General features: G+C 39.2%; 1 protein-coding gene across 3 annotated transcripts in view; it reads right to left on the bottom strand.

The window, feature by feature from the left end:
- LOC149259359 (lysM domain receptor-like kinase 3) overlaps nucleotides 1–24,164 on the bottom strand; it is a 247,618-nt gene that overhangs the window by 82,509 nt on the left and 140,945 nt on the right. For all 3 annotated transcript variants that reach the window (XR_016257464.1, XM_089418184.1, XM_089418194.1), the window contains one exon: nucleotides 11,076–11,227. Coding sequence is in view for 2 of the 3 variants with exons in the window: in XM_089418184.1 (XP_089274310.1) it covers nucleotides 11,076–11,227 (152 nt within the window). In the remaining variant the exon portion in view is untranslated. The remainder of the gene's footprint in view (nucleotides 1–11,075; nucleotides 11,228–24,164) is intronic.

The following is a 24,164-nucleotide window of genomic DNA, read 5'->3' as shown; positions in this document are numbered from 1 at the left end:
ACTAGTTTGTCATAGATTTCTTTTGAAGTTTTGAGTTTACATAGATATGGGATGAGGGCATCCTTGATGGATTCTATGAGAATCCTTTGAGTCCTAAATTCCCCTTTCATATATTTTGCAAGAGCTTGAGCATCTACCTTTCCTAGTTTAGTGATAGATCCTTTGACATGTTCCATAACCTCATTTTCAATGACATTCAGATATGTCCATTTCTTCCATGCGAGATAGTTTGAAGCCACGACAAATTTATTGCTTTCCTTGCAAAAAGACATTTTGACCGATTCAAATGTGGACATAAATATACTTCCTTGATAGGATGCTCCTTCTTGTTGATTCCTTGATGATGATATAGACAACAAAATGCTTCTCCTTGATGAAGATACTTTTCTTCAATAACGATCCTTGATCACACAAAGAGGGAGATAGTTTTGGTGGAGGAGACTTTGTTGATGAAGATCAATGACGACTTCTTGATGATGTCTTCAATGGTAAGGATCTTGCTTCAATGAGAGAGAGATCTCCTTCGAATCTTGATGACAATGTTCTTGGTCTTGCTTGATGTAAAAGTCCTTTAGCTTGATTAGGGTCTTTAAGGTCTTGAGATGAATTGAGGATTCCAGGACTTCTTGTTGGTGTAGACTTCCTTTGATCTAGGGTTTTGATACTTCCTTTGGAGATCTTGACTTCAAGATGATCTTCTAGATTCGCTTTGATGCCTTCCTCGGGATTTGATCCTTAAGTGTCCCTTGATAAGGTGCCCTTCCTTGACTTAGTTACCTTAGCTCTGATACCATGTTGAAAAATCAAGGGCATCAAGATTAAGTGATTTCTCTTCGTTAGATATGTTGAAGAATCTAGGGCAATGAGATGTAGAGTGATTCTTTGGGACTAGATAACAATTTGTGAATTCCTTTTACAATTTTTCTTTGATAGCTTAATCTTCTTCTTCTCTTATTAATGCATGTGTCTGTAGTTCATCAAATTGCTATAAAAAACATAAAACAAGAACACAAGATGTTGGCTTTCTGCCAAGGCAAAAACCTCCCTTCTCTTGAGAGGAAAACCCTTGGGTAAGTTTTCTCTTATTGAAGCTTCTTTCTTGATCAATGCCAAACCCTAGACCCTTGACTAGAAGATCCTCCAAGCACAAGTCAAGTCCTTCCTTTTCTCTGCACTATGTTTCCTCGGCACTTTGCCCACCTCCTTCCAACACTTCGTTCCCCGGCATTTCATCCTTCTTCCGGCACTTTGTTCTTTCTTCCACTATTAGAAGACCTTCTAGAAGAGATACTTATCTTTTGTACTTATTGATATCCTTCACCTAAGGATACTCCTTGCTTCTCTTGATGAACTGAGTCCCTTCTTGATGTATAGTTGTAGGCTTAGTGTGGCAGCACTACAGCCCTAATTATTGCACGTGTGAGAGTTCTTGTTGATGTTCCTCTTTCCTTTGCTTGAGGTCCTTCCCTCTTCGCTTGGATAGGAAGCCTAGTAGACCTAGTTTGTAGCCCAAATGATGACATATGATGAGAGGTGACTTGCTGCTGTCCTAACCACACATAGCCCTTCCTTCTCTTAGTATGTGTGGTTGGTATTGGCCCCAAAACAGTGCCAAAACCTTTGCTCTTCCTTCTTGCTTCTTCGTTGCATTAGAGGCTGCTTCTTCATCCCTTTCTCGGCTTCTTTTTCGGTCTTCTACCTTTACTGATTTTAGAGTGAGTTGCTTTTCGTTTGAGGGAGTCGACAACCTCTATATAGAGAGGATTGTCCCTCCTTTAGGCTGACTTGTAGGCCGACTTGCTACCTTTGCTTCAAAGGGTGCTTTTAATGGTGCCAGTGCTTCTTTTAATGGTGTCTTTGCTAGGTGGAGACTTGACATTGCTTGGAGGTGTCTCCTTTGACTCTTATACATAAATATACATAATGTAACATACCCTTAATGTCTTCAACATAGTTCTTTTGACTCTTTGACTCACCTATATCACTTTAACAAGCGTTGGACCTACTCGAATGAGAAAGAAACTCATTGATAGATATTATAAAATTAATATTTCTTTTCTTGAATAAATACAAATATCAAAAGTAAATTTATGAAGACACAACCTAGATACATTTCCTTCAACAAGATAACTGCTTGTGAATGATTTTTACTTTCTTAGATTAGGATCTTATTTTATTTGGTTATTATGGTGTTGTTCTTCATCAAACAGCTACCAATGCCTAGACACAGAATATAGCCTATCAGCCAGGCCCAAAACCTCTCCCAATTGAGAGGAAAAACCCAAACGAATTCTTCTTCTTATCGAGACTTCAATTGACGAATACCAACCAAGACCCTTGACCTATTTGCCACTCCAAGACCAAGACACAAAGCTTCCTTGATGAGATCCTTTTTGCCTTAGTCAACAATAGTCAAACATCTACTCCTTCCTCCTTCTCAGCTACCCTTTAACTTCGGCTTCCTTCTGCGTCAGACTTGCACCTTATTTCGGCCTCCTTGGAAATATTAGTTGCATCACATGAGAGGGATATACGATGATTCAATCCCTTAACCTTCTTCACTTGGACTGAATGGCTTCCTTCTCCAACTCGGCTTAATGAATTGACTCAAATACTTCTTGGTTCAGCTCCTAGCATAGCAAGACAGACTTTCGCCTTTTCAACGGTAGTGATAGTGCTTTTCTTCGCACGTGTGAGTGGAGATCAACCCTAAAACAGTCCCAAACAAACTTGCTCTTCCTTTCACTAGCAATAAGACTCCTTTCTAAGGGTTTTTCGCAAACCTAATTGCAGACTTGCTTGCCCGAAAATCTTTGCCTCAAATGGAAGTCGAGCTTCCCTATTTATAGTGATTTCCCCATCAATTAGGCCAACTTAAGTAAGGGTGAGCTGACATGTCTTTTGGAGAAGATCATTTACACCATCTTGCAGCCGACATGAGGCAGATGCTTTTGCTTGGTCTTGGAGGGCCTTCTTATTCATTTAATGACTTATCCAAAAATGTAGCATGCCCAAGAAGGATCCTACATACATGACATTGACTCAATTTGACTTTTATGACTTGATGACAAAACCTAAAGGTTCACAATGGGAACCTTAACTAAAATAAAATTCCTTGATCATGAAACCCATGATGCAAGTGCTACCAAAAAAAAATATCTTCTTTTCATCAATTACATAAAATCACAATTGCACATGTCATTATGAAGATCAAACCTAGTTACACTTCTTTTATCTTTATTTCATCAAGTAATCATCAAAACAAAACATGAAGATCAACGACACCAGATGTAGACACTCAACCAAGGCTAAAACCCCTCTCTAGAGCAAAACCCAGTCAAACTCTTCCACTGATCAAATTGAGATAGACCATGACATTAGACCTGACTAAAAGACCAACCTACTCCACCAAGTCAGCCTTCCAAGACGATTCAGCAAACTTCAATAGCCTCTTCTTGTCCAGTAGCTTCAACCCAGCTGTAATCCAAAATTTTAGCCCTTCCAGCTTCAAATTTTGACCCTACTTCAACTCAGCAACTTCGACCTCCCCAACAGCTTCAAAATTTTGCACATGTGAGAGTACAGATAGAAAATTTGACTTATTTTTCCTTGACAAAGACTTCCTTGAACTTCGCACCATTTCTCTGCCTCCAACTATTGCAGATCGACCTTCTTGTGGATGTGCTCCAAATGAGTCGAGTTGTTGCACTTTTATAGTGGTTTCTGCCTCTCCAATTAGGCCGACTTGTCCATGTTGAGGCCAACTTGGTAGAGGAGGCCTAAATGACATATTTTACATAAAAATAAATTTGTTTCTTCATTGATAATGCCCAAGAAGGGCTTGTTACATTATGACATGGACAAGGGAACATGACATAAACCCTAGAAGCCTACAATGGAGGCTTTGACCTAAAAGAATTGACCCAAGCATGAAACTCATGCTTTAATAAGTCAATTTCTTTTATAATAAAAATTCTTTTTTCTTTCTTTTCACAAATACATTACATCATGACTCAAATAAAATTATGAAGACTGACACTAGTTATATTTTTCAACATTCTTGGCATCTCATTTTGTCATCATTAAATCATTGTTAGCAATCTCATTTGTGTTCATTTCTATCAGTTCTTGTTATCATCATCTATTGTGCTTCACTTGCTTATGATCTAAACGATAGATTGCTCTATTGGTTCTTGTGCATAATTGTTGATCATGAGAGGAATTAATTAACATATTAACAAGCTCTAATAAACTCTCAAGGTAATTGAAATTGCTAATTTTTTTCATTAGAATTGTCTCTATTATTTCATTGGGATAACAAATAATTGCTCTAAGTGCTTCATTTACTTGCTATCGTTATCTTGTGTTGAATATCATTTTGGATCTCAAGTGAATCTCCTTGTTGAAGCACTTAATTCGGTTAATAATCTCATTGAAGTAATCACTCACATCTTGCATACTCATTCTAGCATAGAAGTGCATTTCTAAAATATACCTCCAAGCATAAACTTGGTTGTAAGAAGATAGGACCACCTTCTTCAAACAATTTGAAGACTCTAAACCCTCATTCGCAGTTAACATAGGTCACCTTGTAGTTCTCTTGCGGGCAATCCCTTGTAGTAGCAAAGTCACCTAGGTGGTTAGAACCCCTTAGGATGTATTGTTAATGAGGCCATAGCCTCCTTCCTTTGGGCTTCTCTCTACAACTTGCGTTCGAGAATAGTTCCAAAAGATTTGAGAAGAAGCATTAACTCAGATAGGGCATCTAACTAAAATTTACCAACAGCTTACATCTCACATAGCTTTAGGTTTTGCACTTCATATAGGATACGATTTGCATATCGCAGCAACTGTTCATCCAATAACTTGGAACATTAATTCATATTCTGCAAGTAATTGACTCTAAAGGCATTGGTCTCTAACTTATAATTCTAAAAATATAATCAAATTGTGCTTGATAATCATACTTGCCTCTTAATTTCAGCCAAGTTGTTAAGCCATTCAATTGTGTCTCCTTAACTTGTTGGTTTCCAACAAGTTGTTTAACATATTATCTATAGGGGCTACCTGCCCTCCCCCCGAGTCTGCAGTTAGGAGACAGCTTAAACGAAGAGGGCAAGGATCAGAGTGACAACTCCTGTTGTGAGCGTTGTCGCAATTTTATCTACAATTTGAGAGACAACAAGTAGAATATCATCCAAAACCTTTTCTCTTGACTATCTTGACCCTAAATGAACTCTTACCTTGTCAAATATCTCAACCCCAAGTCTCGTATAGCATTTCCTTCAAGGGGTTTTTTGTGGAAAGTCTTACTTGCTTCTCCCAAAGCTCACACTTCAGTTGAACCTTTCCATTGAATGAGCCATCCTTGCCTCACTTTGAATCCTATTATAGACATATTAATCATAAGTGAGGGATACTGGGACTCCTCTTGTCGGTGCAAATATGAGAAGAGAAGGGGACATAGGTTGTCGTGACAGTGGGCCTTTGTCCAAAATTGTTGTTGTGCCCTCTACTTTTAGTCTCTTCACTAGGCCTACTAGTTTGTGCAGCAATAGCCCTGTAAGTTGATTCCTCCACTTTTTCCACTCTGAAAGCATTGAGATGGATCACAAACAATATAATGATCCAATATGGATCAAAGTCAACCTCCAGGTTTAGGTGGGGAGAAGCACTCAATAGATTCCTCCAAGTTTGTCAAGAAGGTCTCTTCATATGAGATCACCTTACCAAAGGTTCAAGAGCAGAAGGCTTCCAGGAACCCAATCAAGGGGAGCAAGACTTCAAGCATATTTCCAGACCAAGTGACAAGGCTTTCAGTTCAAAGGGAGCAACCAAAGCAATGGCTACAGTTCCAAGGTCGAAGTTAGTTCAAAGTAGCAGAAGTAAGAGGGAGAGTTGATGTTTGTAGCTCGGGCAGGAAATTCTACATAGGCCTAAGTGTCTAGACATGTAGAAGTCAACCATAGATCTCCTTATAACACTTGCTCAAGTGTGAGCACGTTGCTTTTGCAACTTAGCCTAAGTTTTAACTTAGGAAAAGCACATAATTATTATGTCGGCTAATTAGGCTAAAGTAAACTGAGGAAAAGTGAAATAATTACTTTGAAGATTATATTTTAATCGCAACCCTTGATCTCAAGTAAGGCAAGATCTAATCTCCACCATCAATCACTTTGTAGATTAGAGTGAGGAATTTAACTCAATGTAAAGTTATAAAAGCAAGACAAAGGAGAGGGAGAAGACACTTCATACATTAGCACAAGACACATCTCAGTGACGAGTGTGATACTCTAGTATGTCCGGTCCGAAGAAGTGCAAAAGGGAAACTTGGAGATCCATATCAACCAAAGGGATCGAGCACTGATCTAGGGCCTAATCCTCTAGATTAGATCCAAGGTATATTGTAGTCTATAATTTTCTTAGTTTAGACATTATATCGGAAGAGGAGCACAAGTAAATGTTGATTTGTGGTAGCATCGAATGTGCTCTAACCATGAAAATTGGTGGAGAGGCTAAGGCACATAAGATCTCCAAGACCTGGAAATGGTTTGGGGAAATTTCCTTCAGGTTGGAGAGATATTAAAATAATTAATTATTTTTATGGGGTTCCTAAGTTTGAACTTAGGAAAATTAAAATATTAATGGGCATTAATATAAAACTAGGTGAGAATGTTCTAAATGACATGGATCAAGCCAAATCTAATCTTAGTCATTGATTAGGGACTTAATCTCGGTCGTTGAAGACTCAACACGAAAAGTATAAGAAGAGGCTTGAGGGTTAGTTGGAGGCACACCATATTCATCATTTAGTTCGATTTTCTGGAGCGGGGTCTGCTGAAAGAATCGAACAAGTGATCTGTTGCAGCGAGGGGCAGTTCGGCACGAGGCCGAGAATACTTAGAAGAGAGATAAAGAGAGCACCAAAGAGACAGCGCAGAGCTTGGAGAGGCTGACGCAGAGGCAGCTGGGATCTACGCAGAGGCTGAAGAGGCCAGCGTGGGTGGTGCAAAGGGTCTGAGAGCGACGCAGAGAGCCAAGGGTCTGACACAAAGGCTTCAATAGCTGCGCAGAGGCTAGCAGAGTTGATGCAGGGCCAAGGGGCAGCGCCGGGAGAATTTTCATGGGGAAGACTGAGTGTTGGTGAGACGGGAAGGGTGACACAGTCCTTGCAGAGTGACGAAGAGTAGCAAAGAAGCTTAGAGCAGCTTTCGTTGTCCAGCTAAGGAGCTGCCATTGTTGCTGTGTGATCGTTCATCCGGTGATCGATCAGCCGAAATATCTATCTCCGAGGAGAGGTACTACTGCTGAGGGCATTCTTTCTTGGGTGAGCCATTTTTGGCACCCTAGATGTATTCAGAAACTGCATAAAAATAAAACCCTGATATCTGCTACACCGTTTTCCCGCATTGGGTTTTTCCGGGCACGATTGTCCAAGAATAACGGTGTCCCTTGTGTGTTTGTCTCAATTATCTTAGTTGTTGATTTGTATATGAGTTAAGGCTGCATATGTGTTTATTTCAATGTTTACATTTATAAATAACTTGTTAATGGAATAAACAAGTAGGAGAAATTAAACCAAATAATGCAATAGGGGTTTCTAATGTGTCAGACTTAGAAAATTCAACAGTAAATCCCTAATGTTAATGCAAAGTTGTGATGAAGAATCTAGCATTGTCATATTAAGGTGATTCTTCTTTCACATGATAACAATTTGTGAAGCATTTATACAATTTATATTAGCTTAATGTTTCATTCATTATTAGTACGTGTGTATGCTAACTTCATCAAACCGCTATCAAAAACAAAAGAGACAAGAACACAAATGTTTGTCTTTCTGCCAGGGCCAAAACCTCTCCCTGTTGGAGAGGAAAACCCATGCATAAATTCTTCTTATATAAATTTCCTTGATGAATACTAAGACCATGACCCTTGACATATCTTGTCTCTCCAATACAACCCATGCATAAATTCTTCTTATATAAATTTCCTTGATGAATACTAAGACCATGACCCTTGACATATCTTGTCTCTCCAATACCAAGCCATCAATCCTCTTCTTGTCACTGCAGAGATCATTATCTTTGCTGCACCACCAAGGTCATCACTGCTGCACCATCCTGATCTTTATTACTGCTGCAACAACCATTGCTGCACCTTCACTGAGATCCTCATCATGACAATGAGATCTTCATATGCATGACTGAGAGCTATAGTTAGATCCACTGAAACAATGATTGTTTCTCAATAGATGCACTGAGATCATAGTTCAGGTTGCTTCAAAGATCATTGAGACTGTGGTTCTCTCATCCACTATGATCTTTATTGAGACAGTGAATGTGTTCTCCATGCTCCGAGACCTTTCATTCTAATTTCCAATGAAACAGTGACTGTGATGTTATCCCTCCACTGAGATCAGCATCATCAAGCTATCATCGAGGTTACAAGGTATCTGAGATCCCATACATATCCGAAGTTGCAAGGATGCTTGTCTTCTTGTAACGTGGATCTTAGACCCAGATCCATCAGAGAGTTGATTCATAGGCATGTCGAGATAATTCTATCTGTCGTTGTGACATATCTACACAGAGCTGTATACCAAAACAGAGATGTCGAGGTTGTAATCACAGAAGTATACATGTTGTGTCTCTATCCACGATATTACCCATCCGAGGGCTTCTCCTTCCAATCATAGGTATGCCAAGATTGTCCAAAACCCAGGCTAGTCCTTACATGAGATTATTCTGCTTCATTTAGCCGAGGTTATGACTGCACCTAAACCCCAAATGAGGTGTAGTCAAACCCTATCTGCGGCTCTGCTTCTCCACATGAAATTTCAGAGCAATCCGAAAATTTTCTTACATGATTTTCGTTGACCCTTCATGGGTATTTATAGTGGTTAGCCTCCTATATTGAGCTGACATACATTCATGAACCGACGTGTCCTTTTATCAAGCCAACATAGCTTTCATTTATGTATTTAATTCATATTTGGAGCCGACATGAAGTATTCTTCCTTGTTTTCGCCTGCAGACTTTGGTAGGTTTGTTTTTGAGGCATTGATCTTTGTCTTGGAGGGCTGTTACACAACTTTGAAGACTTGTACATATTTACATGAACTCATAAAGAGTTTCTATACACATGACATGACTCTTTGACATTTATAATAAATCCCGAAGACATCAAGAAGTCTTTTACCTAGAGACACTTCTTGCTCATGAAACCCATGTAGCAAGATTACAAAAATAAATTATTTCCTTCTATTACATCAAATACAAAGATCATGTCATTATGAAGACCGAACCTAGTTACACTTTCTTCAACAAGCTGTTGATTGGGTAGAATCTGTTTGTGTCATTGTGGTTGAGATTGGTCAATGTGAAATTTGCTTCAACTAATTAAGCTAAGAATCTAGCTATGCTTTCATTCAGTAAATCTGTAATATGCTAGGCCAATGAAGTGTCAGGTGCTAGGTTCGTAGGAAAATTAACAAGGGCAGATCTACCACAGTAAATCTGCAGCAACTGAAGTGACTTTAGATATGGCATATGCTTGGAAAAGTGTGGCCTAAGAACTGAAACTTCTTGGCATATGTTTGGCAAAAACTCTTGAATTGCCTTGTGGATTGGAGTTGAAGTGAATTGAACTATTGTCCACTATTTTTGTCTGTGATTTATATTTCAGATCAGCCCTATGGCTCAATATTCATAGGGTTTGGATATGGGAAACTCCTGGTGTGAAGAGAGAATTCAGAATTGCATTAAAATTCCGAATTCTAGATTTTCTACACTAAGGAACCATATATGACACCTAAATCTTATTCCAATGGCTTGTTTGTTGGATCTGTGGATCAAGCGGAGGCATGAGTCAGTAAGATAAATGAGGCAGTTCACCTTATATAACAACATCACCATCAAATACAATATTACACAAGTCTACCTACGTGTACTGCATATACCCTTCTGTACAAGCACTTTGCATCTGACAGGCATGACACTGTGATTGGGAATAGTGCACCCAACAAAAATAGCACATCCATAGAAACAGTTACAATTCTTTTATTTAACACGGCTATGTTATGGCAAGACAAATAATGAAGCTAATCAAACATAGAAAATGAAACAGTATAGCATCATGAAAAATTGGCAGAAAACTCTGGGCTGAATATCAGCTTTGAATTCTCATTCAGATATACGTATGTACAACAATGATATGAACAAACTAAAGATTGATACCAATAGCTATCCATCCACAAGTTATGGTATGATGCTATGAAGCTCTACAAGAAAGTGAGACCAACTTTTTGAACAACAAATAAACTAAAGAGAATGTGGGATCTCCAAGATTTTGAAATTTGATGACTAAAAAGATTTCAAACAACTGGGAGTATGAGTTGCCTTCAAATTTCATGTCTTAAGATGGATGTTTCTTAAACATAGTTTGGTGTAAAAGCACATTTACATTCCTTGGGGACAACAAAGGCTTATGTGTTATATGTAGCTGAGGGGATACAATTAATCTGACCTCAATTATGTTCCTTAAACATAGTTTGCAGCAAAAGCACAATTACATTCCTCAGGGACAACAAAGGGCTTATGTCCTATATGTAGATGAGGGGAATGTAAGGTGGCTCCTTATTTTTAGGCTGACCTCAACCAATTATTCAACTCTCTTTGTTGGCTCACTCTAATAGAAGCGTCTGATTTTGGGAGTTGGATAATTCAATGGCATGGAAGAATACTATGGGGAATTGCTCACCTAACAACCTTATCTTTCATATAGAAAGGTGATCTGCCACCTTCAAAACCATTTCAAAGTCTCTACATCCAGGGGAAATTCAAGATTGTAGTGTTTACATTAGCTTCCCCAAATTAGTACTAGATTGAGTAACTTCAAGAAAGAGGTGAACTATATAGAGCTTGGGACTCAAGCTAACAAGATGCCTTTCTCACCAAATGGCATGTAATAGCATTTCATCTATGGGCTTGTACCTATTCTTGTAAATCGATGTATTCTTTATAACATCCTAATGCAATGAATATATGTACATACATATGTATATAAGAAAAACTCACCTTAGCCCGAAAATAGTTATCAAGCAAAATGTTATTTGTTTTAATATCTCGATGAACATAATGAGCTTTTGTGTGCTCATGTATATATTCAAGACCTCTAGCAGCATCTAAAGCAATTTGAACTCGAGCATTCCATGACAAAGGTGTGTAGCCTGAAAGATGCAAAGAGTTAGTATGAAATCGTCTAGTTGGGACCAAAAACTAGGTTTGTTAAAGAAGCTAGCATTCATAGAGAAGAAAGCGAAAAATAAATTCATATCATGCTTATTGTTATGCAAAATGTTGGCCAACGTACCAATACAACTTCTTGCAAAACCACACTACAATAGAAATGTCACTCAATTAAAATGATGTAATAGATGATGATAGTGACAAAATATATTTTTTTCAAGATATATGCTAATCCACCAAAAGTCATACGAAATAAAATATTAAAATATTAGTTGCATGGGAGCCACTCCTAGGAATTTGGAAAGCCATTTCCCCACTTTTGGGAACTTGGAAACTGGAACAAAACATTCCATAATCAAACGGAGCATTCCAAGAGATATGGAAACTTCTCAAGGGCTTTGAGGTGAGACCTGCCCCACTCCCAAGAGCATTCACAAGCCATTCTAGCACTTGGGAACCTCTAGGCGCTGCTGGCAAATTGGAACCCCTACGTGTCCTTGACTGTGTGAAGCCAAACAAGCATGTTTTAAGTGTTGCTTCAGTGTCACAACATTGTTGTTGGATATAAGTTAATAATCATCAACAACTGCCAATATCAAACCTCCAAGAAAGATGCATGAGATGGAACAGATAGATCTCAAGAGTAAGTAAACAAGTGTCATAAACATCTCCTTGACAAAGGCACCCTCATCTGCCCATAATAACCCATGAAATGTAATAAAGACGACCTCTAGGTAGCACATTCTCTCTGTGCCAAAGATAGATGTTCTCAAAAAAGGAAGGATAAGGCTCAAAATTCCTAGCGTTCTATTCATGAATTAGATATTACGTGAAAATATAATATATGACACTTATTTTACTTAGATCCAAGGCAGAAATTAGATGTCACAAGTAAAATGGGCTTCCCGGGTGAGGTGATCCTCCTTTGAGCAAGAATAGAAAGTATGCAACACAGAAAAATCAACAAAAGCAAGATTCCCAGCTAGGGCACACCACACATATGAATGGGTCAAGATATATGCTAATCCACCAAAAGTCATACAAAATAAAATATTAAAATATTAGTTGCATGGGAGCCACTCCTAGGGATTTGGAAAGCCATTTCCCCATTTTTGGGAACTTGGAAACTGGAACAAAACATTCCATAATCAAACGGAGCATTCCAAGAGATATGGAAACTTCTCAAGGGCTTTGAGGTGAGACCTGCCCCACTCCCAAGAGCATTCACAAGCCATTCTAGCACTTGGGAACCTCTAGGCGCTGCTGTCAAATTGGAACCCCTACGTGTCCTTGACTGTGTGAAGCCAAACAAGCATGTTTTAAGTGTTGCTTCAGTGTCACAACATTGTTGTTGGATATAAGTTAATAATCATCAACAACTGCCAATATCAAACCTCCAAGAAAGATGCATGATATGGAACAGATAGATCTCAAGAGTAAGTAAACAAGTGTCATAAACATCTCCTTGACAAAGGCACCCTCATCTGCCCATAATAACCCATGAAATGTAATAAAGACGACCTCTAGGTAGCACATTCTCTCTGTGCCAAAGATAGATGTTCTCAAAAAAGGAAGGATAAGGCTCAAAATTCCTAGCGTTCTATTCATGAATTAGATATTACGTGAAAATATAATATATGACACTTATTTTACTTAGATCCAAGGCAGAAATTAGATGTCACAAGTAAAAATGGGCTTCCCGAGTGAGGTGATCCTCCTTTGAGCAAGAATAGAAAGTATGCAACACAGAAAAATCAACAAAAGCAAGATTCCCAGCTAGGGCACACCACACATATGAATGGGTCAAGCGTCCAGCAAACAAAATTAAGCAACAAGAAGCTTCTAGAAGTAGAGCACTCCTCTCCAAAGTAGTAACAGCATGTGCATGAATAGATCTAAAGTGAACTGATGACTACTCAACTGAACTGAACTCCAACTGAAGACCATTGTTATTGGAACTGGATTGAAACCAGCTAATTGGTTGGAGGAGCAGTGTTGGGGGTTTCCTGGGCAGAGCCAGTCCCTCAAAACAGAAACGACCACTTTTGTTCTAAACCAAATAGAAACTGGTTCAGAACCGTCAAAACCAGCCATGTTTAACAGTTTGTACCAGTGCACACCCTCCACCCAAAATAACCTAAAAATTTTAATGAGTATGCATTTGATTCGATTGTAGACTATAGTAATGATTATTTTTTGGACTCTGCAAGCCATTTAGACCCTCAATGTAGTTATATTTTGGTTCAGAAATGTATTGCAATCAGTGCCATTTTCTTATACTCACCCTTACAATGCTATATACTATATAGATTATACATGATAAAACTTTTCATATTTATATCTAATGGCTTCGATTTGAATGGATATACCTGAATATAAATATTTTTAATCAAAACTTTAAGGCTTTATATATTTCTTGGTGACTGGTTTTTGTGTCCTGTATTTTCCTAGTTCTGGTTTTTGGGGTCAACATGATTCGTCACGTCCAGTTCTAGCAACATTGTTGAACACAAGTCAACTAAACTAAAGATAAATTGTTTTTAACTTTGGTCAAAACACTGAACTCCTCTTCAAGTAGTTCATGTAGCTCCAGCCACCAGGTGGCATCCAAATCTCAGGGGAATGAGATCTCCTCAATTGAACAAATTACTCATATGGTCAACATAACCAGGAACCAATAATCAATAATGCACAAGTAACTAGGTCGAAACATCAACATGTAAATATGACATATTGTATCCTAGATTAAGTGTTGCTTCGAAGAGTGACAGAAACCTTATTTTGACTTGAGCATCAAGGTTGTCATGATGACTTTAGACTTGACACCAATGTTGCTCACCACAATGGATACCTAACAATATCGTCAAATCTAGAAAAAGCCAAGCCTTAATTTCAACATAATGTCCAAAGTGTTTGATTGCTAACAAACTTTACCCACATGTTGTACTCAATGCTAGGTATCCAAAAAATTGATTATCTCTAAATGCAAAAACATTTTATTTTAAACCTAGGCTTGATCAGTTTTAAACAAGGCACTATGCCTTGGAATTTCACAAAAATGCATTTCCATATTCATCTCCCAAAAGGATATCCAGATCTACTACAAGATTTCTAAAAATAGAAAAACTTTCAAGACTATGAATCCTAAAATCCTGAAAGGGCCCATTAGGAGAAATATCAAGTGGGTACCTAGGATCACCTTTTGTTGCTGAAAATGATGAACTTTCTAAAAATATGAACTTCTTAAAATAGCCAAATAGACAATCTAAAAGCTCTAATTTAACTACCCTCATCCCCCCATTCATCCCCCCAAAATCTAAATATCAATCTCATACAGTGAAAAAAAATCGCTAAACTAGATCTGCGAAGCGGCAAAAAATAGCATCGTATTTTAGGTGTTGATTAGTTTGAAAGTGCACCTAACTAGGAGAGTGTTGTTGATTTTCTAGTAGCAAACAAGACTAGTACAATTTTTCAAACTGATAACTGCTTCCAATGATACAATTTGACTTCTTTAGAGCATTTCAATCATTAAGCAGTTGCACATGAAAATTTTCAACCATTAACTTTAATACAGCAATGGAGATCACAGTAAAGACAATGAACAAGAGACACCAAAATTTCTTGGGAGAAAAACCCCACAAGGGGGAAAACCTGGTAAAGTTTCCTTATGAGAATGAGTTCAATTCATCAAAGTGTACATCAGAAAATTCCAATCAAAATGCCCATCTCTGACCTCAATAGTTGCCAAGACAAAACCAGTCAAAGGAGAGAGAAATTGTCAATGCCGGTCCACAGTCAAAGTCTGCATAAGAGGGCCGAATTTCAGCCTAAAGTCTCTGGTAAAGAAGCAAAAATTCGGCCTGAGGTTCCTCAGTCAAAGTCTCGGACAAATAACAGAAGTTGACCTGCGGTCAACCCTCAGTCAATTGCCCAAAACAAAGATAAACTTCAGTCAAACACAGTCAACGAATCACATAGAAACTCAGTCTCCAAATTGTGTCAAAAGCTCAATCAAACAGCAGCAAGAAAACAGAAACAAGATGTTGATTTGGGGTAACATCAGATGTGCTCTAGCCACGAAATTTGGTGGAGAGGTTGGGGCACATGAGATCTTCAATACCCAAAAAGGGTTTGGGCAGATTCTAAACAGATCAGGAGGTATTAAAATAATTAATATTTTTAATGGAGTCCCTAAGTCTAAACTTAGAGAAAATAAAATATTAATGTGTATTAATATGAATTTGTGTTAGACTGGTCCAAAAGACATGGATCCAGCCAGATATAATCTTAGCCGTCGATTACGGACTTAGTCTCGGCCATTCAGATGTCAACAAACAAAGTATAAGAGAAGGCTTGAAGGGCAGTTGGAGGAAACATTGAGGGAGACCAATCAGTTCAACATCTGGAGCGGGGTTTGCTGAGACATTGAACCAGTGGTTTGGGGAGCAGTCAGGAGGTAGCAAGTACGAAACAGAGAGACGGGAGATCAGCGCAGAAGAGGCAGACGCAAAGCTAGAGGAAGCCACACAGAGGCAGCAGAGACTGCGCAGAGCCAAAAGGGCCTGCGTCATCCATGCAGAGGCTGCAGGAGTGACGCAGAAGCCCAAAGAGGATGTGGAAAGCCTCAATAGGCTGACGCAGAGGGTTTCAGGTTGACGCAAGGGGTTTCAGGCTATAGCAAAGGTCAATAGGGCCTACGCTGGGTTTAGAAAAGTGCTGAAAGTTTGTCTATCTGTAGGTAAGCCAGTTTAGCACCCTGTTGTACAAGAAAATTGTTGAATAATAAAATCCTCCCTTGCTGCACCGGTTTTCCCACATTGGGTTTTTCCGGGGACATTAGTCCAAAATAACTGTGTCAACGTGTGCATATGTTTGTTTCTGTATTACGGTGTGTTATCTGCAGTCGTATTTATTTTAATGTTTGTTGAAGTAATCTCATGAATAACTTATCATGAAATAAGTAGGAAAAATAAATCAGTTGTTGCAGTGATAGAACTTTCACACAAGAGAGGTCAATCTTCGCTGCAAAATTTGTCTTCTTTCGCCTTCGCACCTATGAACAAAACTGCTTGTTTCAGATTGAATGGATGAGTTGATGGATGCCAAATGAGGTTAATCAAATGCTAATATATATGTGTGCTAGGAGATGGGTTTTGACCTGGGGGTCAAACCCCTTCAAGTGTTGAGGTCGACTTGTCCATTTGAGGCTGACTTGGACAATTTCAAAATTCATAATTTCTCCAACAAGTGCATGATGTGATGTGGAAGGAGCTACCATTTTTCAACAAGTACACCATGTGATGTGGAAGGCTTGTATTCCCTAGAACCTTTGCCTTATTTTGGTTGACTTACCTTTAGAGAACTTAGTGTGAATAAACCTACCTTGGGATCAATGCTAGGGAGGCAAAGTTCTTGATGTCATAATTGAAACACGTCCCAGTTTGACAAATTTCTACAAGGATGCAGTTGTTGAGTAGGATGGTGCTATATATATTAAATAAATAATAAATAAATAGTGAAACTAACCAATAATAATAATAGTAATAATAATTGAATATAATAAATACTAATTAAAAGGACATGTCTAAATGGTCATGAGTCATGACTATTCTAAGGGTACCTTAGGCTATATTAAGTTGGGATCCACTCATTATAACACTATTCTCCTTCATTATATTCATCCATTCGTTTATAAATCAATATATGTCATTGAACACTAAAAGACTATGTGCACCATCTAGTATTAGAGCCTGTGATTTCAAAACCACATGCTATTTACGCATGGTATTGGAAAGATAGGCTTTAAAGGAAAGAAAAAAGAAGAGAAAATTTTGATTTTCCCATTGATTCAAAACACATGATATTGGAAAGATAGTGTTGTCGCACAAAGTGTCTAAGCACGGCGACAACGCTCAGATCGTGGGTTGTCACCCTGATCCTCGATCTCTCCGTTTAAGTTGTCTCCCTATAGCAAGCTAAGGGGAGTAGACCCTATGGAAAAGAAGAACTAGTTGAGAACCAACCAGTTCGGGAGACACAGCGAGGCGATCAAATACTTATTTAAGACCTAGCAAGACTTAAGATTTGATTAGACATTAAATGATTAATACCAGTGCCTTAAGGAGTTAGTGATCTCGCTAGATAAAATGAAAACCAAGTAATTGATTAGTTGTCGCTGCTTAGGAAATAGAGATATAATTCCACGATAAAACTCTTTAACAATCGCTTGCAAATATTTGCAAGCGTGTAATGAACATTAAATGGTTCAAGCAATGACGATAAATTTCATGGACGCACAATGTCTTAGCAATTTGATTTCAAGAGATACAAATACCTTAATCAACCACGAAATTTAAAAGCTAACCAGTTTCAAAAAATGATTCACCACTTTAAAATAGTTAATCTTCAGATATAAAAAATTTAAGCATACTTAAATATAGAGAAATGACAAATACCACATAAATTGTCTTTCTAGATTCTTACCTTAGCACACAAGACACCAAGAAGGAGCTTTAAATTCACAAATTTAGGAAAAACTTTTTCAGTGTGCTAAGTTAGATTTAATGCGGTAAGGATTAGTCGAGATCTTTTTCATGTGACCCACATAAAAAACTTTAAAAAATCTTTAAATGCTAAAAATGCTTTTGATTTAAATGTCCCAAAGTCACATAAAAATAAAAATGAAGACCCTTCCTTTTTTTTATAGTTTTTATTTTAAATGTTTTTTTAAATGATTTACCAACAAAACCAAATTCATAAACTATATATATATAAAACCTAACTAAGAAAAATAAAATGAAAATCGAAATCTATCTAAACCCTAAACTAAATGAAAATGGAAATAAAAATAAAAAGGGAGAACTAAACGTAAACCAAACACCATAAGCTAAAATCGAAAACGAGTTTGTTCTTGTCTGCAGGTTTATGGGAGTTCGACGGCAGAGAGGGTTCGACGCAGGTGGATAAGGGAGTTCAATGCGGATGGAGGAAGGAGCTGAGCAGCGTTGGGAAATCCGCGGGGAACGACGAGGAAAGCCACAGGCCAGGGAAAAGATGAGGACAGCGTGGGCAACGGAGCAGAAAATGAGGAGGCCGAAGATGGAAAGGAAAGTGTGGGAAGGGGTTAGATAAGCAGTGTGGAATAAATGGTTGCGTTGAGGGAGTTTTGCGAGAGAGAGAGACTTTGCGTACAAGAAGGCGGACGGTGTTGCAGAAGTGAGGAACGCAGAGGCGCTTCAAGGTATGACAGCGGAAGGGAAAGGGCAACGTGCAGGATCTGAGGAGATATGTTGGTTGGGTAGCATAGAAGAGATGAGCGAGTATTCCAGCCTCAAAAAAAAAATTCGAAATTTTTCAGAGAAATGAAACACTAGGCAGAAGACAGAAATTCAAAACGATTTCGAAAAAAGCCTTGGAGGACAGCCCAACAAAACCTAGAAATTTCCAGATTAAGATGTTATGTGCTGCTTCAGAGTTATTAATTGAAACCCCTGTGAAACAGTTTTCAAATTTAAAATATTTTAAAATCCTTGGACCGCAGAAACAATACCCCTGCAAGAGCTGGTTCTGAGGCCAGATCTTACCCTCCAGGGCCTACATCTTGCTTCAAATAAAACTTCACCTTCAAATCTGCAACCTGTTCCTGAAAACAAACACCCAAAATCCCGAAATACCAAAAAATTGGAAACCCTAAGTCAGAAAAATAAAAAAAAAAAACCTAAAGATCTATGCCCAGGAGTAGCAGATGTACCAGATCTGGCGAGTGTGAGTCCAACTCCACTCCCAGGTCTGATAATCTGAGGCTCTTAAAAGCTAGATTTATCAATTTAGCACAGAAAATTTTCGAAAATTTTAAATTTAAACAGAGGTGCTTCACCTAAAGCCCTTCATCCATCAACAATAAAACTTCTTATGATAAGTCGGGGATTTAATCAAGCTGGGCTCTTCAGAAAATACTAATCGGGAGTTGGCTGGTCCAACTGAAAACTTCCCCGAACGCCCGATGATCTCAGAATCAAAAATTCCCAGCACAACTCAGTTCAACCATTAATGTAGAGCGAGAAAACGATAATAAAATTCAGATCTAATAGAGATACCTACCATTATATCTAGAACTTAAATTACCATTTAAACCCCAGTGATCAAGCAAGATACATGTGCTTAAAGCACTCTTCAGAGAGCTATTATCAATGGCTGAAAAGGAAATCTATGCAGGAAAATAACACATCTTACAACATTTCCACGAAGAGTAACACCAGCAGAAATTAACTCCAAAGTCTTTATTTATTACTCAAAAAAAAGATTACAAGAGAGAGCTTTCACTTAGCACACGACTCAAAGATCGAATGATCTCAATTGACAACTGACCCCCCATTTAAAGATAAATTTCCCAACGGCTAGTTCGAGTGATCCTTGTCAAAGTGATCTCGACCATTGATGAGGATCAAAGTTTCTTTTAATCTCATTTGTCGAAATTTTAAATATTGAGAAAATTTCGAATTTTTCAAATAAATGCATTTTAATAAATTGAAAAATTAAAATTTTGCATTTATTTCCTCAAAACTTTGACTTTGACTTAACCCCAAGGACCTAAGACATAAAATTTAGCAAAATAATCAACTAACTTTAGTCCCTGGACCAGTTAAGATTTAATTTTTTAAAGGAATCCCCAAATTTAACCTCTGGAAAAATTTAAATTTACCTAGGACCTATGAGGGGATAAATTATTTTTCTAACCCTCAAGACATTTTATATCATGATTTTTTACATTTTTATTTTTTTACATCTCAAGGAGGAAAACCCATTTGAACAAGACCCTCACAGACTACCCATTTCTGCGACACAAATATAATCTAGCAAATCAAGCAATTTGCAATAACCTAACCAAATAGTTAGGATTATTCCCAAATCACCTTTACATAGACTTGATCTAGCACACTAGGACTCCCCTAACATTCTGGTGACAAAATCTATTCCGGCTTTGGGGTAAGGCTTAAGGAAAACTCTGTCGATCATGGATCGGTGAGACAAAAAACCTTCTGAAATGTAGATCGTCATCAAAAAATTAGGTTTACCTAGGCAACTACATACACAACACGAATCTGCTGAGATTATTTACGATTTACACATGCAGAAAGGGTTTACAATATAACATGATCGGGCTGATGATGATAGTCGAACAGCACGGACACGCTAATCAAGCGCTATCCCTTTTGCGAAAAAAAGGGGTGTACTGCTATGGGGTCGTTGACACATAGTGGTCAACAGATAGCATTTAAACAAAAATAAAAAATAAAAAAAGGAAGAGCAGATTTTGACATTACCATTGGTGGTTCATAGGCCCCTGGTTTTGGCAAACCATTAGCCCATGGTATTTCCTACCATATTAAAAAAATTACAAAGATAATATTTTTTTACAATGGTAAATGTTACCCACCATGATATGGGTAATATCCCTAGCAAAAAAAAATTCTCCAAGATGGTCCTCAGCCGGCAGCAAACAGCCCCTTGCAGCCACCAGCTAGCTCATTGTGCCATTTTCTCCGCCACCAAAGCCAACCATGTGGTCCCTCGCACATCTGCTATGATCGTATGTTTCAAGGTGGGCCTCCCGAATCTAAAGATATGCCTTGTCATTTAGAAATTGAGTATTGTAAGTTGTTTATCCTGGACACTTCTGTACATTGATTAATGGGGAATTCGGCAGAAAGAATGGGCTAGATCTGTGCTTTTGTCCCCTAGATCCCTTTTAGGAATTAACCTTGGATTCTAGTCACGTGGGATCTCTTTTATTGACCATTTGGTTCTAAGGATGGTATTTCATGGGAAACCCCGATATTGATTGCGTGGTCCCACTCCCTTATCTACTTATATTACCCTCTTTTCATTCATTATTACCCTATCACCACATTCAGTAAGAAAATGTACCACAAAATGCAAAAGATGGTCATGACAAGCACATTTAGCACGTGGGCAAAAGCCAATACATGAGCTCTACCCCATTATCACGGCTATCACGCTGGCTCCTACAAGTTCTATGAGCCTTGCTCATAAGATAGGAACCAATGATTGTCCCAACCCCTGGTGGGCAATGAACCGTCTCACCTTAAAGCGGGATATTCACTGATATATCTTATACATCATGCTCTTATCCCTTTAGTTGTGTTGGAGAGGGTTTCATCCGATAGATTTTCTGAATATTTGCTTCATAATAGAGAGGTATTATTGTAGGTTTTTTTCTCTGTCGGGTAAGTCAATTTGGCACCCAATTGTACTCAAGGATAGACTTCATAATAAAATAAACCCTCGGAATTGTTGCACCAGATTTCCGAAGTTGGGTTTTTCCAGGGACGAGTTGTCCAAAAATAACAATGTCACTTGTGTGTTTGTTATTTCTTTCAGTTGTTGATTTGTAGATGGTTGAGAAGGTATTGTGTTTATTGCGTTGTATACATGTTTAAATAACTTGTTTGTAATTAAGAAGTAGGAGAAATAAACCAGAAGAATACAGATAAAATTTCTAACGATTAGACTTAGAAATTTCAACATGGTATCAGAGCGTCGTTGCAGATCACATGAGAGCTGAAGGCACCAGCTAAAGGAAAGCATTTGCAACAGAAACAGTTGTCCCAAGTGACAGAATTTGTTCCTAACAGAAAGCAGCAGAGAAGGGTTGACGCAAAGGGACTGCGTCATCAGTCTAAGGTAGGGAAATGCCAGCACAGAGGCCGGGGAGGGCAGAAACGGCTCACGGATAACCACCGAGAGACTAGGAGGGTTGACACAATTGGCTAGGGGAGCATTTTAGCCAGTGTTGAGATCGTGCAAATCCTAAAGGCTCAGTCCTTCGATTGTTGGGGTTTAGAAAGTTGTGAGCAATTTGCAAGGAGTGAAGTTGCTGGGGTGTTGTGGGCAGAACTGTACTAACGGGGCAAAACCAAGGTAGAGGGAGTCGCTACCAAGGGGGATTTCTAGCCAAGGAAACTAGATCAGTGTTGCAGGTGCACAAGAAATCGAAGAGGTGCGACTCGATAGATGGCAAGCAGATTTCCAAGAGGGAAATCAAGACTCAGATGGAGTCTAGTAGAGAACTTCCAGACAGGAAGTAGTGACTCAGAGGGAATCGAAGAGAGAACTTCCAGAGGGAAGTAGAGACTTGAAGGAGTCGAACGAAAGACCAAAGAGATGTCCATGAATGGGCTGAGGGATCAAGACAGGCAGGACAAGGCGTGCAATTTTGTGGTCTGGAAGGCCAGGATCCTATCCAATCTAGATACACATTGCATCAAGGCCTTCGCCTTGAGAACAGTGGCTATCACAGTTGACCCGACTGATAATGATAAGTACGAGGAGGCAATGGCCAAGGCAAAATGCATAATCCTTGATGGGGTCAAGGATCAGTGGTCCAACATATTGCCAAGAAGGAGACGGAAAAGGAAATGTGGGACAACTTGAAGCCGTTGTACCAGCATACTTCCGTGTAGAGGAAGATGTTACTTGAGAATCAGTTGCGGTTATACCAGATGCAAAAGGGGGAGCAGATAGATCACTTCCTCGGTCAGTTGTAGGATATCTGGGACCAACTGACTTCCATAGGGGCACTGCAACCCCTTCTCATCATCTTGCATCGTGCTACTGCTAACCGCTACTACACTACAACTCAGTTACTAAGAAGTAAGTAACTTATCGACCCAACTACTGACATCCCTGTCAGGCTAGAAACACTCCCGATCTTGAAGCTCTCTCTGCCACTATCAACTACTCCCTTTACTGCCTCTGCTCTGCTGCAGCAACTCCTTGCCTCTCGCACTACTGCAAACCTCTTTATGCCATCCTGTACTGTTGCAACCTTCTTTACGCCTCTCACATTGTTGCAGCCTGCTAGCACTTTGTTGCTCAGGAATCCTGCACTATAGCACTCTTCACCGCTTAATCACATCCGTTTCTACCAACATTCGCCAGTCTTGCTACTCTCTCTTCGGGGCTCTCGTAGCAAGGTATAATCCACGAGTTTGGGTAACTCAAGGATCCTACCCATCGTCGCCTATAGTCCTCCTCACTACAGATCGATGTCTCCCCTCCTCTTCTCTAGAGGTACATGAACACTTATGGCACAATCGTCATCCTCCTCTACCTCCTTTTTTGCCTTCGCAGGCACTGCCTTGGAGTCAGACACCTCACCCTTGTTCTTCTTCCTCGGACATTGGTTTGCATAATGACCTAGTTCCCCACAGTTAAAGCACTTAACCTTGGAGAGGTAATTTTTCTTCCTCTTCTCCTGCTTCCCCGCGGATGCCAGAGCTGCATCCTGTTCCTCTTCCTTCTTGATACGGACAACTCTGTTGCTACTTCGCGTCTTACTCAGTCGTCTGATCTCTTCTTGGCGAAGAGCCTCCCACAATTCTTCCCAATCTAGAAGATTCGCCCTACCCAATATGCCATGGACAAATGTCTCCCACTCCTTGGAGACTGTGTTTAGTGTGGTCCTCATCATCAACTCCTGATCCGTCGTAGCCCCTATGGAAGTCGGTACCAGATCTCCTTCAACTAACCGAGGAAGTGATCTATCTGCTCCCCCTTTTGCATCTGGTATAACCGCAGCGGATTCTCAAGTAACATCTTCCTCTGCACGGAAGTATGCTGGTACAACGGCTTCAAATTGTCCCACATTTCCTTTTCCGTCTCCTTCTTGGCAATATGTTGGACCACTGATCCTTGACCCCATCAAGGATTATGCATTTCGCCTTGGCCATTGCCTCCTCGTACTTCTCATTATCAGTCGGGTCAACTGTGATAGCCACTGTTCTCAAGGCGAAGGCCTTGATGCAATGTGTATCTAGAATGGACAGGATCCTGGCCTTCCAGACCACAAAGTTGCACGCCTTGTCCTGCTTGTCTTGATCCCTCAGCCCATTC

Source organism: Pinus tabuliformis, chromosome 6 (assembly GCF_031772625.1).
Source record: "Pinus tabuliformis cultivar Carrire ecotype Pingquan chromosome 6, CPIR1, whole genome shotgun sequence".
Classification (NCBI taxonomy): domain Eukaryota; kingdom Viridiplantae; phylum Streptophyta; class Pinopsida; order Pinales; family Pinaceae; genus Pinus; species Pinus tabuliformis.
The sequence above is the reverse complement of the archived record's forward strand: the minus strand, read 5'-3'. Positions and strand labels throughout refer to the sequence as shown.